Source organism: Macadamia integrifolia, chromosome 1, assembly GCF_013358625.1.
Source record: "Macadamia integrifolia cultivar HAES 741 chromosome 1, SCU_Mint_v3, whole genome shotgun sequence".
NCBI classification, from domain to species: Eukaryota; Viridiplantae; Streptophyta; class Magnoliopsida; order Proteales; family Proteaceae; genus Macadamia; species Macadamia integrifolia.
This window is the reverse complement of record NC_056557.1, coordinates 23,690,181-23,717,500: the sequence shown is the minus strand read 5'-3', so window position 1 is coordinate 23,717,500 and position 27,320 is coordinate 23,690,181. Positions and strand designations below refer to the sequence as shown.

At 38.8% G+C, this 27,320-nt stretch overlaps 4 protein-coding genes across 9 annotated transcripts; 3 read left to right on the top strand and 1 right to left on the bottom strand.

Annotated features, from left to right (window-relative positions):
* Positions 1–1,294: 1,294 nt before the first annotated feature.
* LOC122088118 (heavy metal-associated isoprenylated plant protein 35-like) lies at positions 1,295–2,919 on the top strand. Its single transcript, XM_042657311.1, has 3 exons — positions 1,295–1,512; positions 1,593–1,668; positions 1,770–2,919. The coding sequence occupies exons 1-3, from the start codon at positions 1,465–1,467 to the stop codon at positions 2,615–2,617; spliced, it is 972 nt and encodes a 323-aa protein (XP_042513245.1). The 5' UTR covers positions 1,295–1,464; the 3' UTR covers positions 2,618–2,919.
* A 2,416-nt stretch (positions 2,920–5,335) lies between these two features.
* Positions 5,336–13,461, bottom strand: LOC122086511 (probable protein phosphatase 2C 40). Of its 5 annotated transcripts, XM_042655372.1 has the most exons (6): positions 13,306–13,460; positions 13,185–13,214; positions 12,436–12,527; positions 9,317–10,512; positions 8,960–9,224; positions 5,336–5,692 (listed from the first exon to the last, which is right to left on the bottom strand). In XM_042655372.1, exons 3-6 carry the CDS (start codon positions 12,443–12,445, stop codon positions 5,565–5,567), a joined length of 1,599 nt encoding a protein of 532 aa, XP_042511306.1. In that variant the 5' UTR covers positions 12,446–12,527; positions 13,185–13,214; positions 13,306–13,460; the 3' UTR covers positions 5,336–5,564. The 5 variants fall into 5 exon arrangements, with proteins under 5 accessions (XP_042511306.1, XP_042511342.1, XP_042511314.1 ...); XM_042655408.1 differs by lacking the exon at positions 12,436–12,527; XM_042655380.1 differs by lacking the exon at positions 13,185–13,214 and having other exon boundaries at positions 13,306–13,459.
* A 3,036-nt stretch (positions 13,462–16,497) lies between these two features.
* On the top strand, positions 16,498–19,606 carry LOC122075588 (bifunctional protein FolD 2-like). Of its 2 annotated transcripts, none has more exons than XM_042640673.1 (5): positions 16,498–16,793; positions 17,359–17,542; positions 18,012–18,169; positions 18,319–18,527; positions 19,191–19,465. In XM_042640673.1, exons 1-5 carry the CDS (start codon positions 16,680–16,682, stop codon positions 19,282–19,284), a joined length of 759 nt encoding a protein of 252 aa, XP_042496607.1. In that variant the 5' UTR covers positions 16,498–16,679; the 3' UTR covers positions 19,285–19,465. The 2 variants fall into 2 exon arrangements, with proteins under 2 accessions (XP_042496607.1, XP_042496599.1); XM_042640665.1 differs by having other exon boundaries at positions 16,520–16,793; positions 18,319–18,531; positions 19,191–19,606.
* A 6,074-nt stretch (positions 19,607–25,680) lies between these two features.
* Positions 25,681–27,110, top strand: LOC122076121 (desiccation-related protein PCC13-62-like). The gene is made up of 3 exons (XM_042641414.1): positions 25,681–26,125; positions 26,276–26,501; positions 26,593–27,110. The coding sequence occupies exons 1-3, from the start codon at positions 25,755–25,757 to the stop codon at positions 26,971–26,973; spliced, it is 978 nt and encodes a 325-aa protein (XP_042497348.1). The 5' UTR covers positions 25,681–25,754; the 3' UTR covers positions 26,974–27,110.
* Positions 27,111–27,320: the final 210 nt, after the last annotated feature.

The window sequence follows — 27,320 nt, the reverse complement described above, 5'->3', positions numbered from 1 at the left end:
CATTTCTCTTCACCCACAATGAAGAATTTTCCCATCTCCAGTGCGATTGGATGGAACTCTAAGGGAATTGTTCGACTTTGTATAAGAAGGGGAAGATTCATGATCCTTGAAGAAATTTCATTACGTATGAAGAGTAATTTCTTATAATAAAAAAATTCCCTATCTTTAGTGCAGTTGGATGGAACTCTTGAGGGAAGTGTTCGACTTTGTATAAGAAGAAGAAAGAAGATTTATGACCCTCAATGGAATTTCATTGGAGACGAAGAGTAATTTCTAGAAAAAAAAAAAAAATTTAATAAAAAAAATCCTCATTTTTAGTGTTGTTGGATGGAACTCTAAGGGAAGTGTTCCACTTCGTATAAGAAAATAGAAGATTTATAACCCTCGATGAAATTTTATCGTGATGAATAGAAATTTCTCAAAAAAAAAAAAAAGAAAAAAAAAAAGTAAAATAAAATAAAATGTAAGGCAAAAGGTCTTGTGCACAGCCATGCATGGTTCACACGCACGCACAAGACATTCCATGGGGACAAAAGCTGCCCCGTAAAATACCACCCTTATTTGATCGAGTGCCGGATCACCTTAAAGTAAATTCCTATAAAATAACTTTGAATTCATATAACAGTGGGAGGTGATATTTTTGAAAATCACTTGTTCCCACTCAGAGTTGAGAGAATGCATATGGTAATATCTAGAGTATTGATGTACATATACAGATATCGAATACGTTCTAATACATTTGAGGATATTTGATTTACTTGCACTTTAAAATTTGTTCCATTAAAAAAAAAAAAACACTTTAAAAATTTGACATGTGACTAATTTAGATACTCAATCCAATAACATGCCGAATTATTAAATCTAAAGTCGAACTAAATTGAAATCAAAATCAAACTAAACAAATTAAATTGACTTGAATATCCAAACTAGAACTGAGTCGATTCTCAATTCGATTTTGATTCACCTCATCATCTCTCTCAATCAAACCAAGCTGAAACCAAGCCAATTGATAGCCTTATCGGTCACCCTGGAAATGATACAATACCAATATGGATTGGCCCAGATTAGCCGATCTGAGATCGATACCTCATACCGTGGTCCCCAAGAACAGGCGATTTTGAGGTTTATTTATGTGAATCGGCCGATTTTACCGATCCGATTCCAGATTCCCGATTCCCGATTCCCGATTCAAAAGCCTTGGAACCCACGAAAGCCTGCCTACTGTACTAAGGAAGGATCACTCTCTCTCCTCATATGGCTTCCATAACTGCGAACTTTCTCTAAAGTTTTCTATTTCTTTTTTCTTCTTTTAATCAGAACTTTCTCTGAAGTGTGAGCTATAAATAAGTAGAATTCTACTTCACATTTCCCCTCCCAGAGGTTTTACAAACGCAGACACCTCTCAGAGACGTTCACTTTTCCCTACGAGCATCAAAGTTCAGACACTCGTCACTCTCTTTTTTCATGGCGACCAAACCAGCTGAAGCAGCTTTGGAACCCTTGAAATACCAGGTAATATACTGCTTCTGATGATTACCCATCTCTTCATCTACACCAATCTCAACATATTTACTCTGCTTGGGTTTTTCCAGACATGGGTCTTGAAAGTATCCATCCATTGCGAAGGTTGCAAGAGAAAGGTCAAGAAGGTTCTGCAGAGCATCGACGGTATAATGATTATAATCCATTAGACCCTTCAATTCCATTTCCAGTTTCTCCTTATTGAGTCCAATTTCAGCTAAAATCTCACAAATCCCTTATTTTTTCAGGCGTTTACACAACTACGATCGATTCCCAGCAACAGAAAGTTACAGTGACTGGGAATGTCGACGCTGAGACACTCATCAAGAAGCTTTTGAAGACGGGGAAACCCGCAGAGCTCTGGCCTGATAAAGCTGAGAAGGAAGGGAAAAAATCAGGGAAGGGGAAGAACGCCAAGAAACATAACGACACAGAGAGCATCGAGAAGGGCGAAGTGGTTGTCGAGGGAGAGAACAGATCTCCAGAGAACGAAGAACCCAAAACTGCTTCCACGGATAAAAGCACAGGCAAAAGTAGCGACGGTGGCGGTGCAAACAAGAACACCGGCGGCGGCGGCGATGAAAACAATGAGACGGCGAAGCCCGATGGAAAGAAGGGACAGAATTCGAACGCCGGCACGGACCAGAAGGACGTGACCGGAGAAGGCGACGGAGCAGCTGAGAAAAGCGGCAGTGGCAATGGAGGTAAAAAGAAGAAAAATAAAGGGCAAAAAGGAACTGACGTCAACAACGAGGGTGTGGGTAAAACCTCCGGCGATACAGCGGCGACCACTGGATCGGTAGCTACTCCTGCTCCGGTCCCTACGGAGCCAGCCGCAGCGTTCACCAATATCAACCCTCCAGGTCATCAAGGATACCCGTATCCATACCCGTACCCATACCCATACCCTACCTACGTTGCTCCTCGCGTATTGAGTTACCACACGGCGCATCCTAGCGCGAGCTACACCTATGCTCGGCCACCGCCGTATTCTCATACGTACACGGCTGCGGAGTCTTACTCACCTCCACGACAACCGGCGGATTCTTTCGAGATGTTCAGTGATGAGAATGCCCACGGTTGCGTGATCATGTGATTTCCGGTTCTACCACATGGTTCAGCGGTTCATGGAGATATGGGTTAAACCTAAGCTTATACTACTCGTTTTAGCTCAAGGCTATTTTTGTAACAATGTACATTTAAAGGGGGAAGGAATATTAGAATTATAAAAAGAAGGGTCTTAGAGGATGAACCAATAATATTGGTTTTGTCTTGGGGGAGGGGGGTGTTTCTGGGTTTTTCGTAACTAGTTGTCCTTGTTTTGCATTTTCCCTACTTGCTTTTGTTAAAATGTTATTAGCCCTGTAATGACTTAGTTAAACTACTTGAATCAATCAATCAGTCTCTCTCTCTCTCTCTCTCTCTCCATGTAATGGAGATTATGATGGGAGCTCTTTAACTTTGCTTACTCTTTTAAAAACGGATGAACCCTTCATTGCTGAGTTGGTTGGTGCTCTTTCTCCCTCTCCTCTTATGTGTAAAGGCAATTTGATTGAGAGAGAGGAAGCCAAAGGCAAAAGTTTTTCGGCCTCAACTTAGTTTTTCTTTTGAAAAGTCATGCCTTTCACTAATCCAATGTCAATAGAACCTTTTTATGTATGGAATTGGCTCTGGGGTGTCTTCTTTACAGATGATATACAAATTTTATAGGGGAGGGGAAGGGTGTGGGGTTCTGGCTTTTTCCTTTATAGTGTGTGGTGTTATTGGGACTCCCACTTGTGATTTGAAGGGCAGTTTGTACCATTGTTCCTGGCCATTTCCCTCTTTGAAACCTTTCTTTCTCTCAACCTTCTTACTTGGGAAGGGAACCCAAAAAGCATTAGATCCACTTTAATAGTAGAGAAGAAAAAGAGGAGATCGCATTGACTTGATCTTTGACTACTTCAGTCTGACAATTACAGTATTAATCAACTCTCAAAGGTGAATCAAAAATCAAATCCAGAGACACAGAATGGGTTGGAACCCACCAGTTCCCCCAACTCCAGTATAGAATATTCACTGGGGATCATTCCTCTTCACCAATCTTGAAAATAATATGTGGAACCAGAAAAAAGAAAGGGAAGAAAAGATCTTTTTCATATACTGTTATCAGAATTGAATATCCATATATTATATATCACCAATCCATCTTTTTCAAAAATCTAGAAAGTTCTAATTATTATTCTCTTGAAACCAACTGAGTCTGATATTCTCAGTTTTTTGACATGGTTCCAAAGTTATCTCCACAATAATGAAGATGATGGTTCTGTACTAGTGTATTGCAGTGCATTAAACTAAATCATTTGGGTTCTTCTTCTCATTCAAGTTTAATAACAAGAAACATGACAGAATGTTCCACCAAGCAACTGACACCAAATTTCAAATTTGAAATGAAAGGAATTGATATTAAATTGTGAGATTCTATTCTTCATGAAGGTATAGTTGACAGAATCTACAAAAGGAAGTATTTCTTTTTACTAGTGCTCCTGTTCAATTATTAAGCTTAAAAATTCTTGGGTATGGTGGCTGTTGTGAAATTACCAAGATGGGCTACACCCAACTTACTACCCCACATCATCCTCTGTTTCCAATACCCTAACAGCAGCTCCTCTGTATTGTTGTGTGAATCATACAGTTCAAGTGTGCCTATAAATTTGAAGACCCAATAAAAAATTGGTGATGCCTGGTCTTGGGTTCTTCCCCTCATAGGAGAGACTGGTTCATTAATAAGCTCTCAACCAACAGCCTTGATCATCACCCACTGGGGCCAATATAAGAGCACTAGAAGCAAAAGAAATGGTGACTCATTCTAACGAGGGACAAAACTATATTCAGATGTTTCATGTATCAAATTTATTCACTTTCTGATTTATCAAAAACAAAGATATTTTGCTGTTGGAAGCTTGAATGCTAAGAAAAGGAAGTTGTGATCAAAAGAAGATGAGATGGGATTGTATTGACATACTGTTTGACATTTGCTGTGCTCGGAAGAGAGAACAACATTGACTTTAAGAGAATCCTCACCCCAAAAGCAAATGAATCATAATATTATGTTTAATCTATCTTATGAGATGACATCTCCATATCCATTTTAGCACTAGTGAAATCATCTTGTGGGCAATTTATTCTCTAGGAACCAGATTCTTTGAAAGTTCAAACCACCCATCTTCTTTGCCAAGCCTCTAAAAACCCGGTTTGAGGGGTTGGGAGCTTGTGTGAAAGTGACTATGATGTAATAGCTGCAATGTTTCATGGTATTAAGGTCCAATCCAATCTTTATCCACAAGAGAGATCATATAATCCTTGACTATGTAGATTACTTTCGGCTTTGTATTGGTCCTTCAAAAAGCCAAGTCTCATCATTCCCATAATCCTACGAGTATTCATTTAAATATAATCACTATCCCAATGGTGGTGCAACAAAGTCAATAATGATGCTGATATTGATGATGTTAAAAAGAATAATAATGATGATTGTGATGAAAAACAAGAATTAACGCCACCAGAGAATGAATCTATCTAGATCAACAAGGTTAGGAGGTCAACATTATCAAACCATCAACCTAACTCTTCTGTTCAAAGAAAGAGTGACTACATGAAGGCATGACTAATAATTGAGGACAGCTGACCACCCACAGAATCTGCAGACAAATGAGTCTCAGCTGTTTGCCCAGTTGGATAGAGAAAAGGTATCATTGAGATCAAACCAAAAAGGTGGGAGGAGGCTTCAATGAATTCAATTCCAACACCAACTATGAATAAACACATGAAAGTATATGACAATAGCTCTTACAGAACGATAAAATTGCATTGCCTTTACTTAAAAATCAAGATACTTATATACATGGAGTAGCAAATGTAGGAGCAAGCTTGCAGCTTTCAGAAATAAATACCTGCACACGTCTATAAAAGTAGTGTAGATGAAGAAACTTTACAATTAAAAGCCTATGGTACAATTGGAGGTTATCAACCTCATGTTGTCCGCCGCAAATGGGCACGGTAACTTACAGACAAGTTGATGCTGTTGATGTGCGTTGGTTTCTCCCAAGGATGATAACAATAACGGTCACATCATCATGATATTTCCTTCTCCGACCAGCAGGTATCCTCATCAACTCTTCTGTACTGAAACCTGCAGGAGAGAAGAATTCTGAATTGGAGATGAACTGGGCACTTGTTTATCTGTAGAATAAGTACTTTATACGAAAAGTCATGGTTTACGCTAACTTGGGAAGAAACAGATTACATTATTCCAATATTATAAGTTATTTAGAAGTAAAAGCGACCTGAATATGAGGAATCACAAAACAGGATTCACGCACCCAACCTCAAGTAGTTAAATCTCTAGTAGCTGGGGTAGGGCTCAGTGATCTGTGTTTACCCACCATGTTCCTCTAGGAGCAAGTTGGATTAAATGTTTCTAGAATCAGTCAAGCAAGTTGATGAATTCTTGATAAATACAAGTGGCCTAAATATGATGAATCACAAAACAGGATTCACGCACCCAATCTTGAGTGGTTAAACCTCAAGTAGCTGGGGTTGGGCTAAGTGCGTTGTTACCTAAACATGATGTTCGTCAAGAGGCAAGTAGGATTACATGGTTCTAGTGTCAGCTAAGCATGTTAATAAATACCAAAAGATGAAAATTTATAATCCAATCACATCTAGTAAAAATGGCTAGAAGGTAATACTCACTGCTCAAAATGGAAGAGGCATCACACGGTTTCCAATACCAATTTTTTCCTTGTGTATTTTCTTCCATTTTTTTTTTGGACATAATATTTTGTAGCCATTTTATGTTGTAAAATACTTGACATGAAGAATGAAATAGGTAACACAGGTTGGAAAGAAAAATAGTTGATAAAATCCATGACATGAGAAACAGTCAAATTGATCAAAATCTGCATAAGGATAGGAAGCAGAAATACAAAAAAGACTTGTCTCAAGGAATAAGGTTTGGCAGTTGTTGATAAAAATTTTACAATAATAAGGGCAGCCATATTTCAAGATCAAAGCCTATGAAACTTCCAGAAGAGTGTGAAACAAGGCTTATAACTGCACTGAACATGTTCCAGATTAATGTCTATGTTAACTATGCTGCTAGGGAAGAAGCAAGAAACTCCTTTCACATTACTAAAAAAGCAACTTTCAAATCCTGCATGTATAACTTGAATTTCTTCAATTTTGAACATTCTAGCCAATATTTCATCTTGCCTGGTGACTAGGGGTGTCAATTCATGGCCCGACCCGACTAAACCGACCGGGACCGATCGTTTATAGACCGGCCCGGTCCGGACCGTTTATTAAACGTGTCGGGCTTGAGCCCGGCCCGTTTATAAATGGTCGGTCTCGATTTTGCTACTTGGACCGTCGGGCGCCCGACCGAGACCGACCGAATAACGCCCGACCGAGACCGGCCTATTGTGCACCGACTTGGCCCGACCCTTTAATGATTGTAGAATACCTATTTTACCCCCCAAATTAAAGAATAAAAACTAAAAAGTAAAGACATGTTCACATTTTAAATAATGGTTATATTTGGCATCATTTATTGATTTATTGTCATTTTTTTGGGCTTGCATGAGTGGGCCGGAATATAAGAGCACATTTTAAAGAGGGCCTGTTTATACCGGTTAAAGCTCGTTTAACATTAAACATGTCCGTCGCCGGTTAAGGCCCGACTAAAGCCCATTAAGGTAACGATTATAGCTCGAGGCACCGACCGACGAATATAAAGTGTACCATGCCCTCAATAACTAAGCCCGATTAGTTAAATGGGCGGACACGGTGTAGCCTTTGAAAGTCTTCGAGCCCGGTTAAGCCCGACCGGTTGACACCCCTACTGGTGACAATTACCAACTTCCTGAATGACATTCTAGGAAAATTGTTTTTTTGATATGAGATATTTTTCCTTTTTTTTTTTTCATGGGGAGGGTGGTTGATGTAGATCAGAAGAGCAAGAAAGCCAGCAACAAACCAGATCATCAAACTGAACCCAAAATGGACTAATATGTGTAACTTTGAGTATCCATTGGTTTGTCTGGGCCATGGGCTTTATATTTTGGGTTTACTTTTGTAATGGGCCAATTCTATAAGCCCAAATATTAGGGATTTAAAAACTATATGGGATTAAGTAGGTTTTCATTTTTCTATTTTCAGTTTCTTAGTCATAAGAATATTTAAGTTTCTATATTATAAGCTTCTATTTCCTTGTAAGTTTTATTTTAGTTGCTATTTTGTAATTCTCTCCACTAGCCATGGGGAGTTTATAATTTTGTAATCAAGGCAATTGTTATTAATAAAAGGGATGGGCCGTTACAGCTTCCCATGATTTGAAGATTTAAAAAAGACTTGGTTTTGTAATTATGGCTGTGAGAGGCAGTAGAGTGAGGTGAGACCTTGGGGTGAGATGCTCTTCATGAAATACGTGGGATACCTTCTCTACAGTAGGTGAGATAGCTACATATCCTTCTTATTCCCTCTTCCTTATCTACCATCTTTCTTCTTCTAGTCTATTTTCTTCTAACTTAATCTGTAATACAGAAATATCTCTTGGTTTTTCCTGCAACTATACAAGACCTGCGACACCTCTGTTTCGGGGTTTTCAGTGCTGGATAATTATTCCAGCAACATCTGTCCTTCAGATCTGGTTGTTGATTTGAAGGATTGATCACTGACCTAATAGGAGAACTCAATCTGTCCTGGGGATTGATGGTTACTGTTAGTTTCTAAAACTGGATCTCAGTTGCTGTTTTCCCAGCCACTCTCCCAGATTAGCTACTTCCTTGCTGTGACCATACGGTTAACCTAGCTTTGAACCTAACTTGGGGCTGATATCATCATTATTCTGGCTGTTATTATGGGTCTTCTAATGCTGCACATTAGTACCTAATGGTCCTACTTGTTGGTTGGGTTTGTTTACTATTAAGTGAACCTAGCCCTACATCAGGGGTGGGGGCATCATCTTGTGCAAATGACATTTGATCCAAATGCTGTTTGCATGTGCATACTACCTTCTCTGCAGCTTCAGTTTCTTATGATGCAAAAAGGAAAAAAAAAGCCCTCATGTTTTCTAGTAAATGGATGTTCATTGCTATACAACATTTTACATCCAATCAAATGGAGCCTTATTAAATAAATTACATGTAATATGCAAATGGATGTTGTCTGAACCAATAGCAATCATCTAGGCTACGGAAGACCTAGATCTAGATTCTTCAGGCCCCTCCTCAATTTTTATATCATGATTCATTGATAAGCTCAGTCTTTTGACCGATGCTCCCGAAATTTACAGCGAAGTGCAGAATTATGCCCACCAAAGCAAATAAGAGAAGCGAGAATTATTTTCTTCATCCATCAATCAACAGAAAATTATACTTTAAATTATGTCTAACTATACCTGCACTATTAGCTGCTCTTAATACTAGCTGTTCCAGCAAGAACTTTGCAGGATCGCCAAATGGATTGCTCAAAATATAGGTGAGGACAAGTTTTACAGCCTCATCGTTGCTAAAGAAGTCAAACAAACCATCACTTGCAACGATTACAAAGTGATCATTCTTTGAGATTCTGTGAATGTTCACTGAAGGTTGCGTGGAGATATATGGAGGACTTAATAGGCTTTGGACTCGAAGAATACCCATAAGAACATCATTCATTTTCTTCTGCAAAAATCAAGTATGCATTAGAGAGACATGTGAATTTTTTTTTGGAGAATAAAGTGTCTTTGTTATAGAAGATGAGAGACAAAACACACCTTTTTCAAATAGCCTACTCCAAATGCACGGGTTACTTTCAATTTTCCTTTAACTTTTCCAGCTACAATTGCTGCGGGGTCATCAGGATGATCATTCAGAAGCTTCCTTCGTTCTACTTCATTATCAACGGTATGACTATCAGTGAGCTGGATAACTTCCAAAGACTTGGTGCCGCCTTCATCAATGCTTTCGCCATATGTAGCCAATACAGCTCTACTGTCACCTAAATTAAGAACATAAAGATCATTCCTATGAAGAAGCACAATCAAAACACAAGATCCAATGGATACCAAATCTGGACGGTCCTCCATTTCCTGCTCGACCATGTGCAAGAAGTCATTCTCTGCCTGACTAAGAGCATGTTGGAGACTATCAAGCACCCCCTTCCTAAACAAATCATTTGAGTCTTCCTCCTTGGCCAATGAGCCTTCAATGGTGACATTATTTATTCTTGGATTCTTGCTCCTAAAAATTCCTGGAGGACTTCCCTTCTGAGAGCTAATAATACTGTCCTCAAGAAAATATGAGAGGGAACCATCTGAAGATATGACGGTGTCTTGCTTTGGTTCCAAATCCAAGGAACCCAAGTAGAATACAATTGTCTCATACAATGTTCCAGCCAGAAAGTCAGCTGCATCCCGTCCATTGAATCCATCATATATACCACAGAAAAGCCACCCATTCTCTTCAGAACAAACAGCTTGAACTCTATCTTCCCCAGCAGCACCACCAGCAACTTGCACTTCTCCAGCATTGAGGAAACCTTCACTTCCTGAAGGGGCACTCATAGAATTCAACACACGGAAATCCCATTCAGATGGCTCACTTTGCGTCGATACACTGGAACTCAAGATTGATCCACTACTCTGCAGAGAAGATGACAAAATATCCAACCTTGAGAAAGATGGCGAAGAGGGAACCCTTCGGAATGACTTTGGAGAATCCAAACCAGGAAGTATTCCTTCCCCAATTAGACCATTGCAGATGTTTGTGTTTGCCAATGTGGCATTAGCACTTAGGGCAGCTCCAGACAAGCAGAAAGAGCTGTTGTTTCTTGGGAGTTTAGCTCCAGACGAGATTTCACATCCATCATAAAGCTCGCAAGAACTTCTTTCATTTCCATTGCATTGGTAGCCAAAACTAACTTTAAGCTCTCCATCTGGCCCATTAATTATTTCTCCTAGCATGGTTACAGCTAAAAAAGAACAAAACACTTGATTACAAAAAGGAAAAAAAATGGAATCCAGTCATAAAACATACATTGCAGATATAAAGAAGCCAGTCATTAGAATATGAAAATTATCATAGGATAACAAAAACTTCCTCAAGGTCAAAATCATAAACTTCAGTAATCACAACTCACAATAACAAAAAGTTGATTCTCTAAGATGAACTGACAAAAATTTGTCACCAAAGCCTACTGTTTAAAACCAATCCACATTTATCTGCGGATATAGGTCTTGAAATGCTGCCAGAGCATCTAAAAATCATATTGTTATTTTTAGAAAGAAACAAAACAGTATATATGCAGGATATGTTAGTTATCACTTATCAGTACCATATTAAGGTACCGACCATTGTCACGTTCAACGAGCCAATTGGGAATAAGAAATTCATGCACAAAGAGAAAAGCCACTCAAAAAACCAATTGCTAGGGCTTATGGGAGAGGCATCATGCAGTGCTTCGTATGGGGCTTCCACAAATACCTAATCATTACAATTCTATGGTTATTGAAATTCCGCAACAGAGCTTTAATTCATTGTTTGATCATATAATGGACCTGAGACTTCATAGAACCACCTTATGTGTTAGTCCATGACCAACCACGATCATTTCTGCTAGCAGGGCTAACCACAGCTACCCAAATCATTGGCTTGATCCAATATTAGTTCCCTAGGGTACCCATATGTGTGGCAGAGTAATGCCTGATTTACTCGGTGCAGAAAAGCCAGATCAAACGGTAAGGTACAATTGTTGCGACCTGGTGGTCAAGAGGTCAAAACAGCCTCTCGACATTCTCAGGGTAAGGCTGTCTCCCGGGACCTCGCACGTGCGGAAGCCTTGTGTGCCGGGTATGCCCTTTTTGGAAAATCCATATCAAAACCACTTGAATTCTTGATGAAAACTCAATGAGATTTTTGGACTCATTCAACTGCACACCGATTCTAATAACTAAAAAGGTTTAATTTGGAATTAAATGGGAACCAGCATCTTCGTAAAGGGGGTAAGGCTGTCTACCTATATACCCTCCCAGAACCCTGCTTAAGTGCGGGAAGCCTTTGTACACTGGGTAATGGCCTTTTTTCTCTTCAGTTGAGAAAGTTTCACCATCATGTGTCAATCACAACAGTCCAGAAGCTGCTCTCTACTTCATCCACCAACTCTAGGTTTAAGAGCATCATCATCTCCAATCTCCCTCTGATTTATGACTAGGCCAAGATAATAACAACGATGACAAAGGGGTATCCCTTTATTATCAATCTGACCTATTCCATCTGTACCCTTAATTTTATTAAAGTTGCACTCAAGATCTGAATTCAAGAAGAATGTGAGATACCTCTCAGTTGACTCTATCTAATCACCCTCATTGATGCTTTCTATTTTCCATTTTCTAGAAAATGGAAACAACCTTGATTCTAGGTCTTGGGTAGTTCTAGTTCTTGATTAGTTAATATCTCCACCAATTATGTCATACATACTCAACACAGCCATATCCAACCCCATTTACTCAAACAACTCAACTCTTTAGTCCTAATACATGCAAATTATCCTCGTTCTTAAATTCTTATCCTAAATCATGCCAATGGATGTGTACCATTCAAAATTTCTGACCAGCTCCTAGCCTAAGTAATTGACCTATACACTTCTCTAATAGCTTAATGGAACAACCATTACTATGACTTTTAAGGTTTCCTGAACTTTGAAGAATTTTCTCAACCAGTAAAAACCACAAAATTGTTTCTACTAGCCAACCAAATTCCTATTTTATTGATCAACATCATATCAACTGGAAGAATACATACAAATTCCTATTTCAAGCCCAATGATAACGTTAAATCATGGCCAATCAACTACAATGGGTCAGCCTTCACTATGTGGGTGTGTTTGGTAGCTTACCTCCTTGCATGAAGCAATTTCCTAAACACTGTCAATTTCTTAGGACAGAAACTTCATTTTGGCAGCAAACTTCAAATTCAATAATTCAGATCCTGTTACATATCATGCACTCATAAGAAAACCAAATAAATAAAATATGAAACAACAAAATGGTTTTTCAACGCTTGAACTCGAATTAACTTCTTTCTGATTTACCTCATGAACAGGATTCAGAAGGATTTGTTTCCTCTCATTTATTTCAATGTGGAGTAAACAATTATAATTGATTTTTGGAAAAGTCAAGAGAAAACAAAATTCTACCCACATGCCAGAACCGTGATAAATACTAAGAAAATAGGATAAAAGCAAGAGAACTAAAAGTGCAGCGCAACTAGAGCTAAAATGCTCATTATCACTCTCCCAGAGGGAGAAATTTTTTAAAGATATACGAATATCGAATATATTCCGATCCGTAAAAGCCTCAAACTAGGGCCATTCACCAGATTGACGAGTTGGGAGAATGTATGACTCACGAGAAGGATTCCATTCTAAATTAAAGCAATAATAACATAAAAAAGAAGGGAGAGAAAAATTTCTTTAGTATGCACAAAAATAAGAACAAAAGAAGAAGAAGAAAAATTCAAAAAGGAGAACCCAGAAAGGAGATCAGCAAAAGAACGCCCAGAACCATATCAAAAGCAAATCAATTCATGAATTATACATTGGGGAGAAGCGAAAAAATAGAAATGAAGCATAACCCAACATCCCACCTTTAACTTCTTCAATAACAGATCACCTTTCTGCAACACAAGAACACAAAATGCGCTAAAATCGAAGATATTGATGATAACTAAACTACTATCTAGTGCAGAAACAGAACTCAATTTTTACCTTGCAATGAAGTTCGTCTGAAATTTAAACTAAACTTTAATGGCGTCCCTCAATTTAAGAATCTCGTAAGGGATTCCACTTGGGGCTTTTGGTGGAGGACAATTGAGCTATTGATGGTTCTGAAGACACTTGTACAAATTTAGCAGAAGTGTAGGAACAGAACTAGTCTTAACTCTTAACACGGAACGAAACGAAAGCGGCGTGGGAGACTTTGGCACTCGACAAGTTTCGTGTCTCATCACTAAAATGGACAAATTATAAGTTTTAATAACGAAATTGCCATCCTTTCTAAAGTTGCAACCCCATTTAATCGGTTCGGTTCCGGTGTAAAAGGTTTGGTTTGGTTTGATTATTATTATAATTGACAGAAATCAAAATCGAACTGATCAGTAATTGGTTTCAAATTCTCAAATTGAAACCGATTACTTGTTAGTTTTTGTTATCATTTTGTTTGATTCAGTTTTTTGTTATTATTTTTTTAATAAGGTTCATAATTGGTTTAATCGGTTAAATTACTCGTATTAATCATTTTACTTAACGGTTTACAAGTTCTAAGAAGTTTAGAACCAATGGTTTGGAACCAATATAGTTTCTATTACAATATCGAAACCAATATCAAACCGATAATTATTAATTTACTGTTTCAATACTGTTTGATTTGATTTGGGTAAACAGTTTTGGTTTGACTAAGAAGGCATCTGGTTTGAACTTTGAACGATGGTACTATGGGAGGGGTATGAATTCCGAGTCCAAATTCTCTACCCACATGGGTAGTTAGCTCCATCTTAACCAACACAACTTTAAACAAAGGGAGAATCTATTTCATTGGTAACTACCCGTGTGGGGAGAACACAAGCCTGGACCCACAGGCCCAATTGAGCGATCATTTAAAACCCAACTTGTCCTAGCTTGATTAGTTAACGTGTCAAGCTGCAGTCAAACATGTTTGTTTATTTGTAGTTCCTAGTACAAGGGTGCTACCTAATTAGAAGCCGACTGATTAATAGCCCAACTCGGCCCGACATATTTAAGTCAGATTATAACCCATTTAAAGCCCAAATAAGGCCCGTTTATATCGATTATTGATAGCCTGATAAAAGACCATGCCTAGCATATGAAGATCAATTACTTAAACATACCAATCATAGTGCAAGATCCTTAAGCGGGAAAACCCGATTAGGCATGACCCAATCAGCGCGACCTGACTAATTGACACCCCTAGATTACGGAGTTGGAATTATTGGGAATCTTAGTCATGCAGAATTGGACTTCAGAATTTATCTGGTCCAAAATGAAACTTAAACCCATGAACAAATGAGCTTATGGACCTGTGGTGTTTTCGGTCATTTTGAAGAATAATTGTGGCCAATTTTGTAATCTTGGGTCTTCTTGGTCCTCAGAAGATAGTCCAAAAATGGCTGTGGTGGGTTCTTATGACATGGAGACTTTTAGAGAGATGGGAACCCCTAATTACAACTCTCTCTCTCTATACAATTTTAACCTCAGAAAAGCATTTAAAGAAGTAAAAGCTTCAACCACTACTCTTTTTGTGGATCAAAGCTCCTATATATTTGTAGTATATTAAGTATCACTATCACTCTTCCACTCTTCATGTTTGTGTTTAAAATAAGGTTAAAAAGGAGATAATTCTAAAGAAACGTATCTTTCTAAGAATGAACTAGTAATGACTAAGACAATGAATCAGGAGGATGTGAAACAAGTTGGTGATATTCTCATGCATGTTTGTGTCTACCATTCAAAGGAATATTATCTGCCTGAGGCTGTAGCTTCTTGACAATGGTTGTGGACTGAGATATCTAGATGTAAATAGTGGGCCCATATCTAGAAGATAAAGGAGGTTCTCAGTCCACAGCTGTAAGATAAGGCCCAGAAAATCTTGGGTGCCCCCATTGCTGTTCCACCATATCCATTCAACATGGCATCCATTCAACAAATGCCCCAAATTCTAGGGCTTTTTGGGACCGATTTGGTGTTCGATTCCGTCTTTTGAAACTTTTTCAATCGGTGTCGATATCAAAATATCACCAATACCTATATGATTGATTAGTGGTGTAAATTTGGCTCTATGAACCCGAGCCCTGCCATGAGCCTGTACAAAGCCTGGACTGGGCTTTCAGCCCACAATGTTATCCTGGGTTAGGATTTTTAGGCCTGAGATCAGGTCGGGTGTGGGCTGAAGCTTCAGGATAAGCCTGTCCTGACCTAGCCCAACCCTGATTTTATGTAATAGAAGGGAAAGGGTTCTCTGAAAGGCCTCTGCACCAACGTGGGGGGCCAACAGAAGCAAGTGTGAAAGCATCAACATGGGTGAGATTTCCGTCTTTCATGAAGAGTGGGACGGTTATTTTGCCCCCTCTTTGTCTGGGTGCATGGGGCACGTTGCCTTGCATCAGAATCATCTGCGGTGAGGCAGTGAGGTGTAGTAAGCATCCAACGGCTGGGGTGCATGGCCGGGCCCTCCTAGCCATTGGATCCTTGTTGCATCTCACCGCTTGTTGCAAATAATTTAGACTCTCTTGCCTTTCAGGCTTCTTTTTCCCTATATATTAATTAGGAAAAAAATTTCTTTTATGGGAGCATGGTCCACACGCTTGCGCCTTTGTGTCGACCTCTCACTCCTCCCTATAAAATGACCTTCTTGCCTCCCATAGATTGAACCAACATGCATTGAAGTCACACTCCTGAACAGAGAACACTTCACGTTGTCACCTATTAATTAATACATATTACATTCCAGACTATGAGCCTTTACAGATAATTAAGGATAATTGATGTTGATGATGGCCCTCTTTATCTTTTCTTTTGTTTTTTTTAATACAGATAAGGACCCTAATGGCAAAAAACACAGGGCCAACCAGCATAGAATGACCTGATCAAGGTCAATAAAACTTAGGTTGGGCTAATCTGAGCTAATAGAGTTGGGCTTGGATTGAGATTTCTCAATTTTCATTTGTACCATCAGAGGTTGGGCTTGGATTGAGAGAAGAGGGCTTAGGCTGAGGGCTGAGGGCTAGGGCTAGGGCTTAGGGTTGGGTTGGGGTAGGGGTATGTTGATATTTTATTGAGAATATATTTAAATAAAGGGATCAAGCCTTGTAAGCGGCACCATACATGCCATTTGGCAAAAATGTTTGGTGGCACCAAATTCCTCCTTGGAATGAGTTCATGTGTAGTTGCTATCTATAGATCCTTCCCAGCAGTTGGATTGGAATCCAAGGGTATTATTGTAAATTAAAAGTCTGTCGATTGATTTCAGATCCCTGATCCTAGATGAAACCTATCCATCCCTGTGTCAGTGTTAAACTGGGTCTATTTCACCGCAAATTGGACAAATTTATCAGTGTTTACCGTCAATGGCGTCGACGGCCAATCAAAAGGCATCTATCATCGACGGTAAAGCCATAGCTCAGACTATCCGGTCAGAAATCGCCGCCGAAGTTCAGCATCTTTCCCAGAAATACGGCAAGGTCACTCTCTTCCCTCCTCCCCTGAAACTTATTTTCTTTACTGGGTTTGTGCTTACGTTTCCTCTCTGAAGTTCTTGCTCTGATGATTCTGATTTGGATTCATGGTGCATCACAATCTGAGTTACTGAACTAAGAAGCAATTTGTCGTCCCTAGTTTTTGTTTTTCTATTTGGTCGGATTTAGGAGAACACTCTATATGAAAATTGAACTGAAGTAGAAGATTTATCGATATGTATCAGGTTATTAAATTGAAGCGGAAATTAACTCTAATTACTGCTGTCTTGTGATTATAAAATTTTTATTTTATTTTTTTATTTTTAATTCAATGCGCTTCTCTAGAGGTGATAATCTCTGTGGGTATTCTGGATTCTCCATGTCCAGTACTCCTACTTATATGGTTTCAGAAGCATAATGCAAATTAATATATCAAGTCTTATTACCTTCATGGGTTTCTCTCTTTTATATATATATATATATATATATATATGTATATTTTTTTTTTTGTGTTATTGGATTGTCTATTGAGTAGGAGCTGTAACTAGTTGTGTTGTTGGTGGATGCTTAGGTCCCTGGACTTGCTGTTGTCATTGTGGGCAACAGGAAGGATTCTCAAAGCTATGTGAATATGAAGAGGAAGGCATGTGCTGAAGTTGGCATTAAGTCAGTTGATGTAGATCTTCCAGAGCAAGTATCTGAGGATGAATTGATCCAGAAGGTCCATGACTTAAATGCACAACCTGATGTACATGGTTAGTTGATCTTAACATAAAAATCCTGGCTCTCCATGCTTTTGGTGCGGAGAAAACTTACATTTCAATTTCCAGAATTAGTTACTAGATTTTTCCAACTTCTCTCCATTAAAGCATTTCTTTCTTTTAAGATAACAGTCCCCTCCCTCCCTCTTTTACTTCAAGCATTTCACATTGCTTGACAATCTGCTCTTCAGGCCAAGTGTGTTGGTCTACCAATCACATAGCTGAAATCCATCTTCAACTTCTTTATTTATCTATGAAATATATAAATTTTTTTAATGTTTATCCAGTTGTCAAGATATAGTCTATTGTAATGTATTCAATATGGACATTGTATTGTGATAAAAAAAAAATGTTCTTCTGTATCATTAAATTGAATGTTCCGAATGCATTTTCACTTTTACTGAAGCAAGTTTTGTAAAACAGCTCTTATTCTAAAATGAGGTCTGCACTGTGAAATTGGCAGGGATACTGGTCCAACTTCCATTGCCAAAGCATATTAACGAGGAGAAAGTCCTAAGTGAAATCAGCATTGATAAGGATGTAGACGGTTTTCATCCGCTGAATATTGGCAAGCTAGCAATGAAAGGCAGAGAACCTTTGTTTCAGCCTTGCACCCCCAAGGTTATTCAACTTAAAACACTTTTCTTTGTTATGGTGCAGGAAAGAACAAAGTTTTCTTTAAGAACGTTTGATATGGATGTTAAGCTAGAATGCCCATTGTATTTTAGATTGAAGATTATGGATCTTGAATGATTGTTCTTTCTGTACAGGGATGTCTAGAACTTCTGTCACGGAGTGGAATAAGTGTAAAGGGTAAAAGAGCAGTTGTGGTTGGTCGAAGCAACATAGTCGGATTGCCGGTTTCACTATTACTTCTGAAAGCAGATGCCACTGTTACCGTAGTTCACTCTCATACCCATAATGCAGAAAGCATCATTCGGGAAGCAGACATTGTTATTGCTGCAGCAGGACAAGCAATGATGGTAATTATAAAATCGAGCTTCATATTTTCTTGCAACATTACTATAACTCAAAATAAATCATCAATTTCTTGTGATGGTACTATTAATCAAACTGGTACTGGTGCACACTCTGGTCCATTGCAAATATCTTTTTCGTGCTGCACTAAGGTTCATGATTAAACTACAGCCAAATTCTTGAGAGAGTATATGTATGAGTTTGTTTAAGATGTGAATGTGGTTGCTTTGCTTGAACTTAAAGAAAAAAAAAAAAAAAAAAACCAGTTGGTTCCATGATTCATCAACCATGTGAGGCCAAACGTTTGATCCTGTAACCATCCTTTTCTCCATACCATTCTAACTAAATGGGCAGAAGAAAATTAGTTACTACACTGAAGTAAACTCCACAGGTGGTGGATATCGATTATCAATCAGGGTAGTTTTCCCCCAGCAGATCTCCTTTGATGAACCCTACTTACCTATGTGCATTGCAAACACAGCAATGCCATTTTCTGCTTAATCCATAAGGTCTACCTGACGGGAACTTGTATGGTTTTGTTTTTATACATCAAACCCCATCTGATTGCATTTTTTGGAACCTTATTTAAATGGAATAGGTCATTTCTCTTGTTTGGAGCATTTTCATTGCAGTATGGTGATTGGTCACTCTTTGTCTCTCTCAGATCAAGGGGGATTGGATTAAACCTGGAGCAGCAGTTATTGATGTGGGTACAAATGCTTTTGATGACCCAAGTAAGAAATCAGGTTACAGGTTAGTAGGTGATGTAGACTTCCAAGAAGCATGTAAGGTAGCTGGATGGGTGACACCTGTTCCTGGTGGTGTGGGCCCAATGACCGTTGCAATGTTACTCAAGAATACATTAGATGGTGCAAAACATAAGATGGAACACTAAAATCTTATTTCTCCAAATCCTTTTTCTTGTATCATTTCAGGACACCATGTTGATATTGATGTCTTACAAAAGGAAAAAAGGAAAAAAAAAAAAATAAAATAAAAATGATTAAACCTTAAAACTATGATGTTGTTTCCCAACATTTGCTTTCATAATGTGTGCAAGAAGCTGTTTCATTGTTTTGATATTTGTTTTTCTTCCCTTCAGCTCTCTATTTGATTGCATAAATTCTATTAGAAAATCATTCCAAGTGCCCTAACCTTTAAATGATGATGGAGACTGAAGTTCCAAATTACAGAAAGCATCTCTGGTTGTGTTAAATTTTTGTACAAACTAGGCTCTTATATTGCTCAATTAAGCAGTTTCAAATAGTGCTTTCTTTCCACCAATGCTTTATGATTAAAGATGATGAAGTGATGCTTACACAGACTTTTGCCATGCCCTGTGACTTTTGCCTTCACTCTGGCCTGGGTGGAGTGATTGTGAGAAGAAAGTCCAAAAGCAAGAAAGAGAAAGCATACAGACCAGATGCCCAACCTAAAACTTTTGAAAGTCCAGCTTAGAGTTTCTGAATGGTGGAAAAATTTGCCTCTGACGTTGTGGGACCGTTGGTTTCGGTTGGACCTAATCACTCCCACAAATTTAAAGGCCATGCATTGTTACGAGTCATGTAGATAATCGGGTCTTGTAAGCCAGGCCATGAACATGTTTTTATTTGATCGATTGGTTGGTTATTTAAAAAGTTATAATATTCGGAAATGGGTTTATCGGTTCAGTGGTCTACAGTCGGGCTAACTGTCTGTAATTGGGCTATAAACAGTTGGGAGCCAGCCTCGATTGGGCTCCTGCCAGGCTACAACTAGAACACTGTTATTGACAGGTCTGTAATCAGCCTAGGTCCAGTAATCCGGTGTCGAGCTTTAACCAGTCAAGTCCACTTCTAATACTAAAACTAAGGTTGTGTTTGGTATGATTTTTTGGAATGCATTATTAATCTAAAATGCATACGAAACACAGCCTCAGACTTCATAGACTTACTCGGAAATGGGTTTTTGATTTGACTAGTGAAGTCCAGATCTCCCATAGTTATTATTTTTCTGGGTTCTATTATGTCACTTTCTCAATTCTAGGAGGGATTCATTCACGATGGTTATCATTGTGATTGGATGGTGTTAAGGAAGATTAAAGAACATTTTGGATCTCCAACATATAAGGGGAATAATGATGACCTAAAATTCGTTGATGAACCCCTCACAATCTTAAGGGAAACTTTTCCTATTCCATTTTGAGCTCAAATTTTTTAGGTTGTGTCCCATAGGGTGAAGAGAGGATCTCTCCATTTATGTTGATTTAACGTTATGAGTGGCCTCCTTAGAACAATGATCTCATCATTAACTCTTCCCCTACCCTTGTTGGGAAGGTCCAAACTATATAACCTTATAGGGTTCAATCAAAAGGTTAGAATTCTCTCTTCACCATATATGAAAGAAATCTTGGTCCAAAAATGAGAGCCCGTGGACAATGTGAGAGCATGGGGGTGGTTACTCGCAAGGGAGAGGAACTTGATTCCAAAAATGGAAAAAAAATTCAACTTGCATAAACTATCATAAAAATTCAAATATTAGAAGAAACAGGGGGAGGGTAAGTTTCCCTTCTCCCATAGTGAATGGAGAATGCCTTGCCAAATCAGAAACAATGATGAGGATATTATTGACTTCATACAGTAAGTGATAAAAATAATTGAGCTAGAATCCTCATATGAGGACCATTGCACTGGATTTCACACCATCCATATGTGTGGGTCCTGGACTCTAAATTATGGTGGGTCCCACACCAATGGACTAAGGGTGTCAATTCAATATGGTATCAATCTTTGGTATGGTACAAGCCATATATACGCCATAACAATACCATACCAAATAGTGATTAGTACAGTAACCTCATATTGATACCATACCAAATTTATCTGGTTTAGTATTCGGTATGGGTATTTGGTACGAAATCGACACAGTATGGTGTGTTTTTAAAGTCATGTCCCATACCTATACCAAATAGTATCCCGATATAGGAGCCTCATACCGATATTGTACCGAATTAATTCGATATGATTAAGTATGGGTAATTCGGTATAGTATCGGTTTTGATTTTCAATTTTCGGTACAGGTTGACACCCTTACCATGAATCGTGTGAGACCCCCACTAGGAAGGTCCCTATATGGAGAGAGGAACCAAATTTGTAATGGTGACCCTAGATGAGTGGGTGAATCCTACTATATGGTGGAAAAAACTTTTCCTGAAAAATAATGTCATTTTTTTTTTAATATCCAAGGTGTTCAGATCTTTGACCCGACTAGACCTTGGGGTCACTATGATACCGCTTCCATAACACTGGGGTGTCCCCTCCAAGCCAACTAAAAAAAAAAAAAAACCTACTCCATGAGAAATTCATAGAAGTTGCATGGAACTCAACTTCTGATATATCATTTTCCAATCCAAATTTGCATATCCTACAGGTTATACATAGACGGCAAAGAATAGGATAGAGTTAGGGTAATTTACAGCGCCACCCCCTGAAGAATGCCAATATTAGAGGGACACCCCCTCTCTTTCACCAAATTAGACTCGGACCCCTTACCGTCAGTCACTGTTAAGTGTCGACTTAAAATGACCATTATACCCTTGCTATTGAAAAACTCATATTTTTTCATTACAGTGAAGCTTTCAAAATACAGAGAACCACAGATTTCAACCATAATTTGCCGGATTTTCAACCAAGACCACCACAGACTGCAGATTCCGAACAGATTGAAGGAAAAAAAGGAGAAAAAACGCAACCTTCGATTATCTTCTCCGTCGGATCTCCATCGCCGGTATTTGGATCAATGAGATCGGATCTGTCGGTGGCGGATATGGAGCAGAGGAGGCGGCGGCGGGACTCCTCTCTTCCCTACCCTATTGTGATTCTTCTGAAGCCTCGGGCTCCAAAATCTTCAAGCTTCCTAAAAAAAGAACACGGCTCATAGCTGCTACTGTCCAGCTGACCTGAAGAAAAAGAAGAGCTAGAGAAGAAGAAGAGAGGATTTAAAAAACAAAAAATAAAACCTTATTGCCGGACCTGAACCACTGACCAAAAAGAAGATTTAAAAAAAGAGAAAAGGAAAGCCTTATTGCGTCGTTATTGTCGGTGCCTGAACCGTTGTAAAATTCTCGATGAGCCGGATCTGTCGGCGGCGGATCTGGAGCAGAGGCGGCTGCGGCGGCGGCGACGATGGAGAAGGACACGCTTTTTCGGATCTCGCAATAGGTGGCGTCCGTGGTCTGATCTTGGTGATGACCTTCTTCGCTTTCATCATGGAGAAGCTGTTTGGAAGAGAGGGCACCGGGGTCCTTCGTTAAGGTGCGGCCGCTCCTTCGCTGCCTAATCTCATCAATTCCATTGGGAAACTGTAATCTACATGTTTAAGAACCCAAGTCTGCAGTCACAAAATCCAGGGTTATTGGTATAGTTTTCCCACCTAATTACCATCAAATCAACAATCTTTGGAAATATATTGGTTAACTCATAAATCCTGATTCACCATAATTTACAACAAATTTCAAATTTCTTATCATAACTGTTGTATGAAGCATCTCCAGATATGCAAATCAATTACCAGATGTTTCGTCCTAAGGGTTTAGTTAGGATGAAAGTCTTCTTGACAAATGGGTAGGCTTCCATTTGATGTTTTTGGGTTTCTTTTGCTTCCGAAGGGTTGGTGTGGACGAAATTCTACAGAAAAATATGATTCTAGTCAGCAAATGTGTGGGCAATGAGTACTGTTAGATTATATGGAGCACTTTCAGGTCAGAAAATCAAATACAGTATCTCATTGAGACATTCGTTGAGTAACTTCTTGTCGTTGATTGTGGCATTGCTCATCTGCTGGAGAGCACGGGATATGCTCCCCCCGAGCTCTGCTAACACCATCTTGTTCAATCAAGTGGGAAGAGATCTGTCACCTCTGAATTTGATATTCCAATTTCCTACAGAAGAGAATAATTCAGAGATTAGGGTTTTCACAGATCGGCCTCGTTCTTCCGTTACCAGGAAAGAATCCTTTCAGACATTTGCCCTGCGGCTTACTTCTCTATGTCTGAAGAGATGGTGAAGAGATGCAGAGTTAATTTCAGGGTTTAAAACGAGGTGGTGAGGAGGAACGAGAGTCCTCATGAGTTTTTGGATTAAGCGGCGGACATGGAGCAGAGGCGGCGGTGGCAGAAGGGATCTTCAATCGATTTTGAGAATACAACCATTAAGGACAATTTTGGTATTTCCCTATTTTAAGGGTAAAATGGTATTTAAGAAAAATTTGAATTGCTGATGTCAGCATTTTTTATATATTTTGTAACGATGACTGACGGCAAGGGGTCCGAGTCTAATTTGGTGAAAGAGAGGAGATGTCCCTCTAATATTGGCATTCTTCAGGGGGTGGCGCTGTAAATTACCCATAGAGTTATAGAGTTTACTGTTACATGCTTCCCTAGCTAGATACCTACAAGTTGCAAAGCGTAAGTACAAAAATTGTATTTTTTTCTTTTATTTTATTTTCTTCTCTTACTACCAAACACAGTCTAAAAGAAATTCAAAACAAAAGGTAACCCTTGCGGCTTCATTGCAGTATACCTTAAAAGATGTGTATAATCAGTTATTCCGTCTCCATCACCATCACATGTTAAATCATAGACTTCCTTTCCTCCCTGCAAGAGAGATTAGTTGATCATTTGGGCAAAGTTTAGCTAATATCAACTCAACTAACACTTCAACCTAATCCAAAAACCTGAAAACCAAGAGCTAGCTACCCTTCAACTCATAGTTCTACAAATAGCTGATATCAATAACACTTCAACCTAATCCAAAACCCTGAAAACCAAGAGCTAGCTACCCTTCAACTCATAGTTCTACAAATAGAATTGGTAACGGTTGAGATTGATTTTGATCTGTCAAAAATAATCCACTGATAAAGTATGAGGCTATAGTTAAAATATCAATTTTTTTATACCGATTTGATTCAAATAGTTGAGAATGATCGGAGTTTTAAAACCTTGTTTTAACCTAATCACAGATGACTTAACTGCCCAGGTAGGTATCCACCTCAAAGAAGTTTAGATGTCTCCTGAGATTGATCTGGAGTTTTAAAACCTTGTTTTAACCTAATCAAAGATGACTTAACTGCTAGGCGGATGTCCACTCAAGGTTACGTGTGAAAACATCCATCTGCGTTGAGTAATAGAACTATATTGTATTACTTGACTTGAGAAGATAACAACCTAGTTGTCTATATATATAGAGCCTAGATAAGAATCCACATGATTGGAAACTCTATCTTATAAGGAGATCCAATAGGATGAGTTACATTAGAATACAAATTCTAGGAGAGGATAGGGTTTGATATCATGTGCAACTTTAGTGAGATAAGAGTCCTTACTCAAGTTCCTATTGAAGATCAACCAAGATTTCATTTCATTGATTCATTTTATTCTTCCTTTTTTTTAGATTCCTTGTTCAATTACGACATAAATGAAATGTGAAATTATTGAGTAATCTACTTCCCTTTGAAAAAGGAATCCCTTGAGTAGAATTCTTTCTAGTTAAAGAATCGCTTTCTAATTGTTTTGGAATAATTAGGAGATTTTCTCAAAAGAAATACAGGTTTAGGTGGCAACATGCTATTGGGTGGTGGTCCCTCTTATAGGGTCAAGTTCGGAACTAAAAAAAAATAAAAATAAAATAAAGAAAGTAGAGATTAGTAACACAAGATGGGGAAAGATAGATCAGCATTGATTGTGATAATTTCTAAAATAAAGTGGAACTCAAGCTCTAACTGATAATTTGAAATTCACACTTTTTATAATTATTCTAGTTCATAATGGGATTATCTATTGAAACGGTGAGATCTCGTGTGAAGAAGATAGCTCTTCTCCCACGTGGGCATTGAGCTTATCCAAACTCTCACGGTTCTTTAGATTGCCCTACACCGAAGAGCTGCCTTATGTGATGTCCCTATCTGATAGGCTCAAACGTTTTTCATATCTTTATTAGTTTTATTACGGGGTCCTTCCCCATTTTTCAGAGAAGTAAATCTCAAGATAATGAAGAAATGAAGAAACCGACACGTATATATATATATATATATATATATAAACATTTTTGATGAATTGATTGATGCAAGAATGCATGACAACCGTATACCCATGCACTACCTCTCCCACTATAAATATAATTGAAAATCTCTCTCCCACTGTGGAACAAGTCTCTCTCCTTCTCTTTTTCTCTCTCTCTCTCTCTTCATTCCAATGACAATGGCTTCTATGTTCTGCAACTACCTGCAGCTGTCAGTGCTGTTAATTATCTTAGCCAACTTGCTCTTCTGTTGCTATGGTACCTCTGATCACTCCAAGGGGCACCCAATATGTGGACCATATCATCCTTCCCATGCGATTCCGATTTACTCAGAAGATGTGGACCTGATGCAATTCCCCCTCAATATTGAGTTCCTCGAAGCAGAGTCTTTCTTGTGGGGAGCAATGGGATACGGCCTTGATAAGATCGCCCCGGAGCTGGCCTTGGGCGGCCCATCTCCCATCGGTGCCAGGAAAGCCAACCTTGATAATCTCACTAGGGCCATTATTACAGAGTTTGCCTTCCAAGAAGTCGGCCACCTCAGGTCAGTGAACACTCTCTGTAAAGGTGTTTTTTTTTTTGTTGTTAAGAATTTGGGTATAACTCATCATCCTTAAAATGTAGCTAAAAAATGTTTTAAGTATCTATAAGTCTCCACATCGGGCTAATTTGTTTGGGTATTTTCTATCATCAGGGCAATTGAATCTACAGTTGGTGGGATCCCGAGGCCATTGTTGGATCTGAGTGCCCATAACTTTGCCAAGCTATTCGATGAGGCATTCGGATACCGATTGATCCCTCCCTTCGATCCATACAGTAACAGCCTCAATTTCATGTTAGCTGCTTATGTATATCCTTATGTGGGACTTACCGGTTACGTTGGAACCAATCCATTCATCAAAGGATACAAAACAAAGGCAGTAAGTAGTGATTAATTAATTGTGAAAGAGTCCATGTTTAGGATTTGGGTGATGGGTTGATCCATTTTAATTAATTTGTTGAGAATTGCAGCTGTTGGTGGGTCTTCTAGGAGTGGAATCAGGTCAAGATGCAGTGATAAGAACTTATTTATATGAGAGGGCCAAGGAAGTGGTGGAACCCTATAAGGTGACAGTGGAGGAGTTCACAGACAAGATCTCGAAGCTGAGGAACAGACTAGGTATGTGTGGAATCAAGGATGAAGGCGTCATTGTTCCACCTGAGTTGGGTGCTGAGAATCGTACTTGCAGTAATGTCTTGTCTGCAAACTATGACTCTCTCTCTTACGCAAGAACTCCCAATGAGATCTTGAGGATCGTCTATGGCACCGGCAATGAGCACATTCCCGGAGGCTTTTACCCTAAAGGTGGCAATGGAAAGATTGCAAGGGAACTTCTTGAACACCATTCTTAGTTTCCATCTCTAGATTGAGTGGTGCATACCTTGCATGTGGTATATGATTGTGGTGTGTACTCATAGAAAGAGAGAATATTGTTATAATGATATGAAAATAAGGAATCTAGAGATCCAATATCCAATTTTTATTTTTATCCAAGTTATGTAAGAAACCCATTGAGGGTTCTAATTAATATATATATATATATATACACTAATGTATAGCAACTTGATTTTTTTTTTTTTAATTAAATTCTCCATTTGAGTGTGATAAAATTCTGTTGATCCAAAGGATCCTATTAGGTGAAGGGTTGGTAAAGACCTGGAATCTCAAGACTCTGCAGTAGTTGTATTCAAGGATGTTG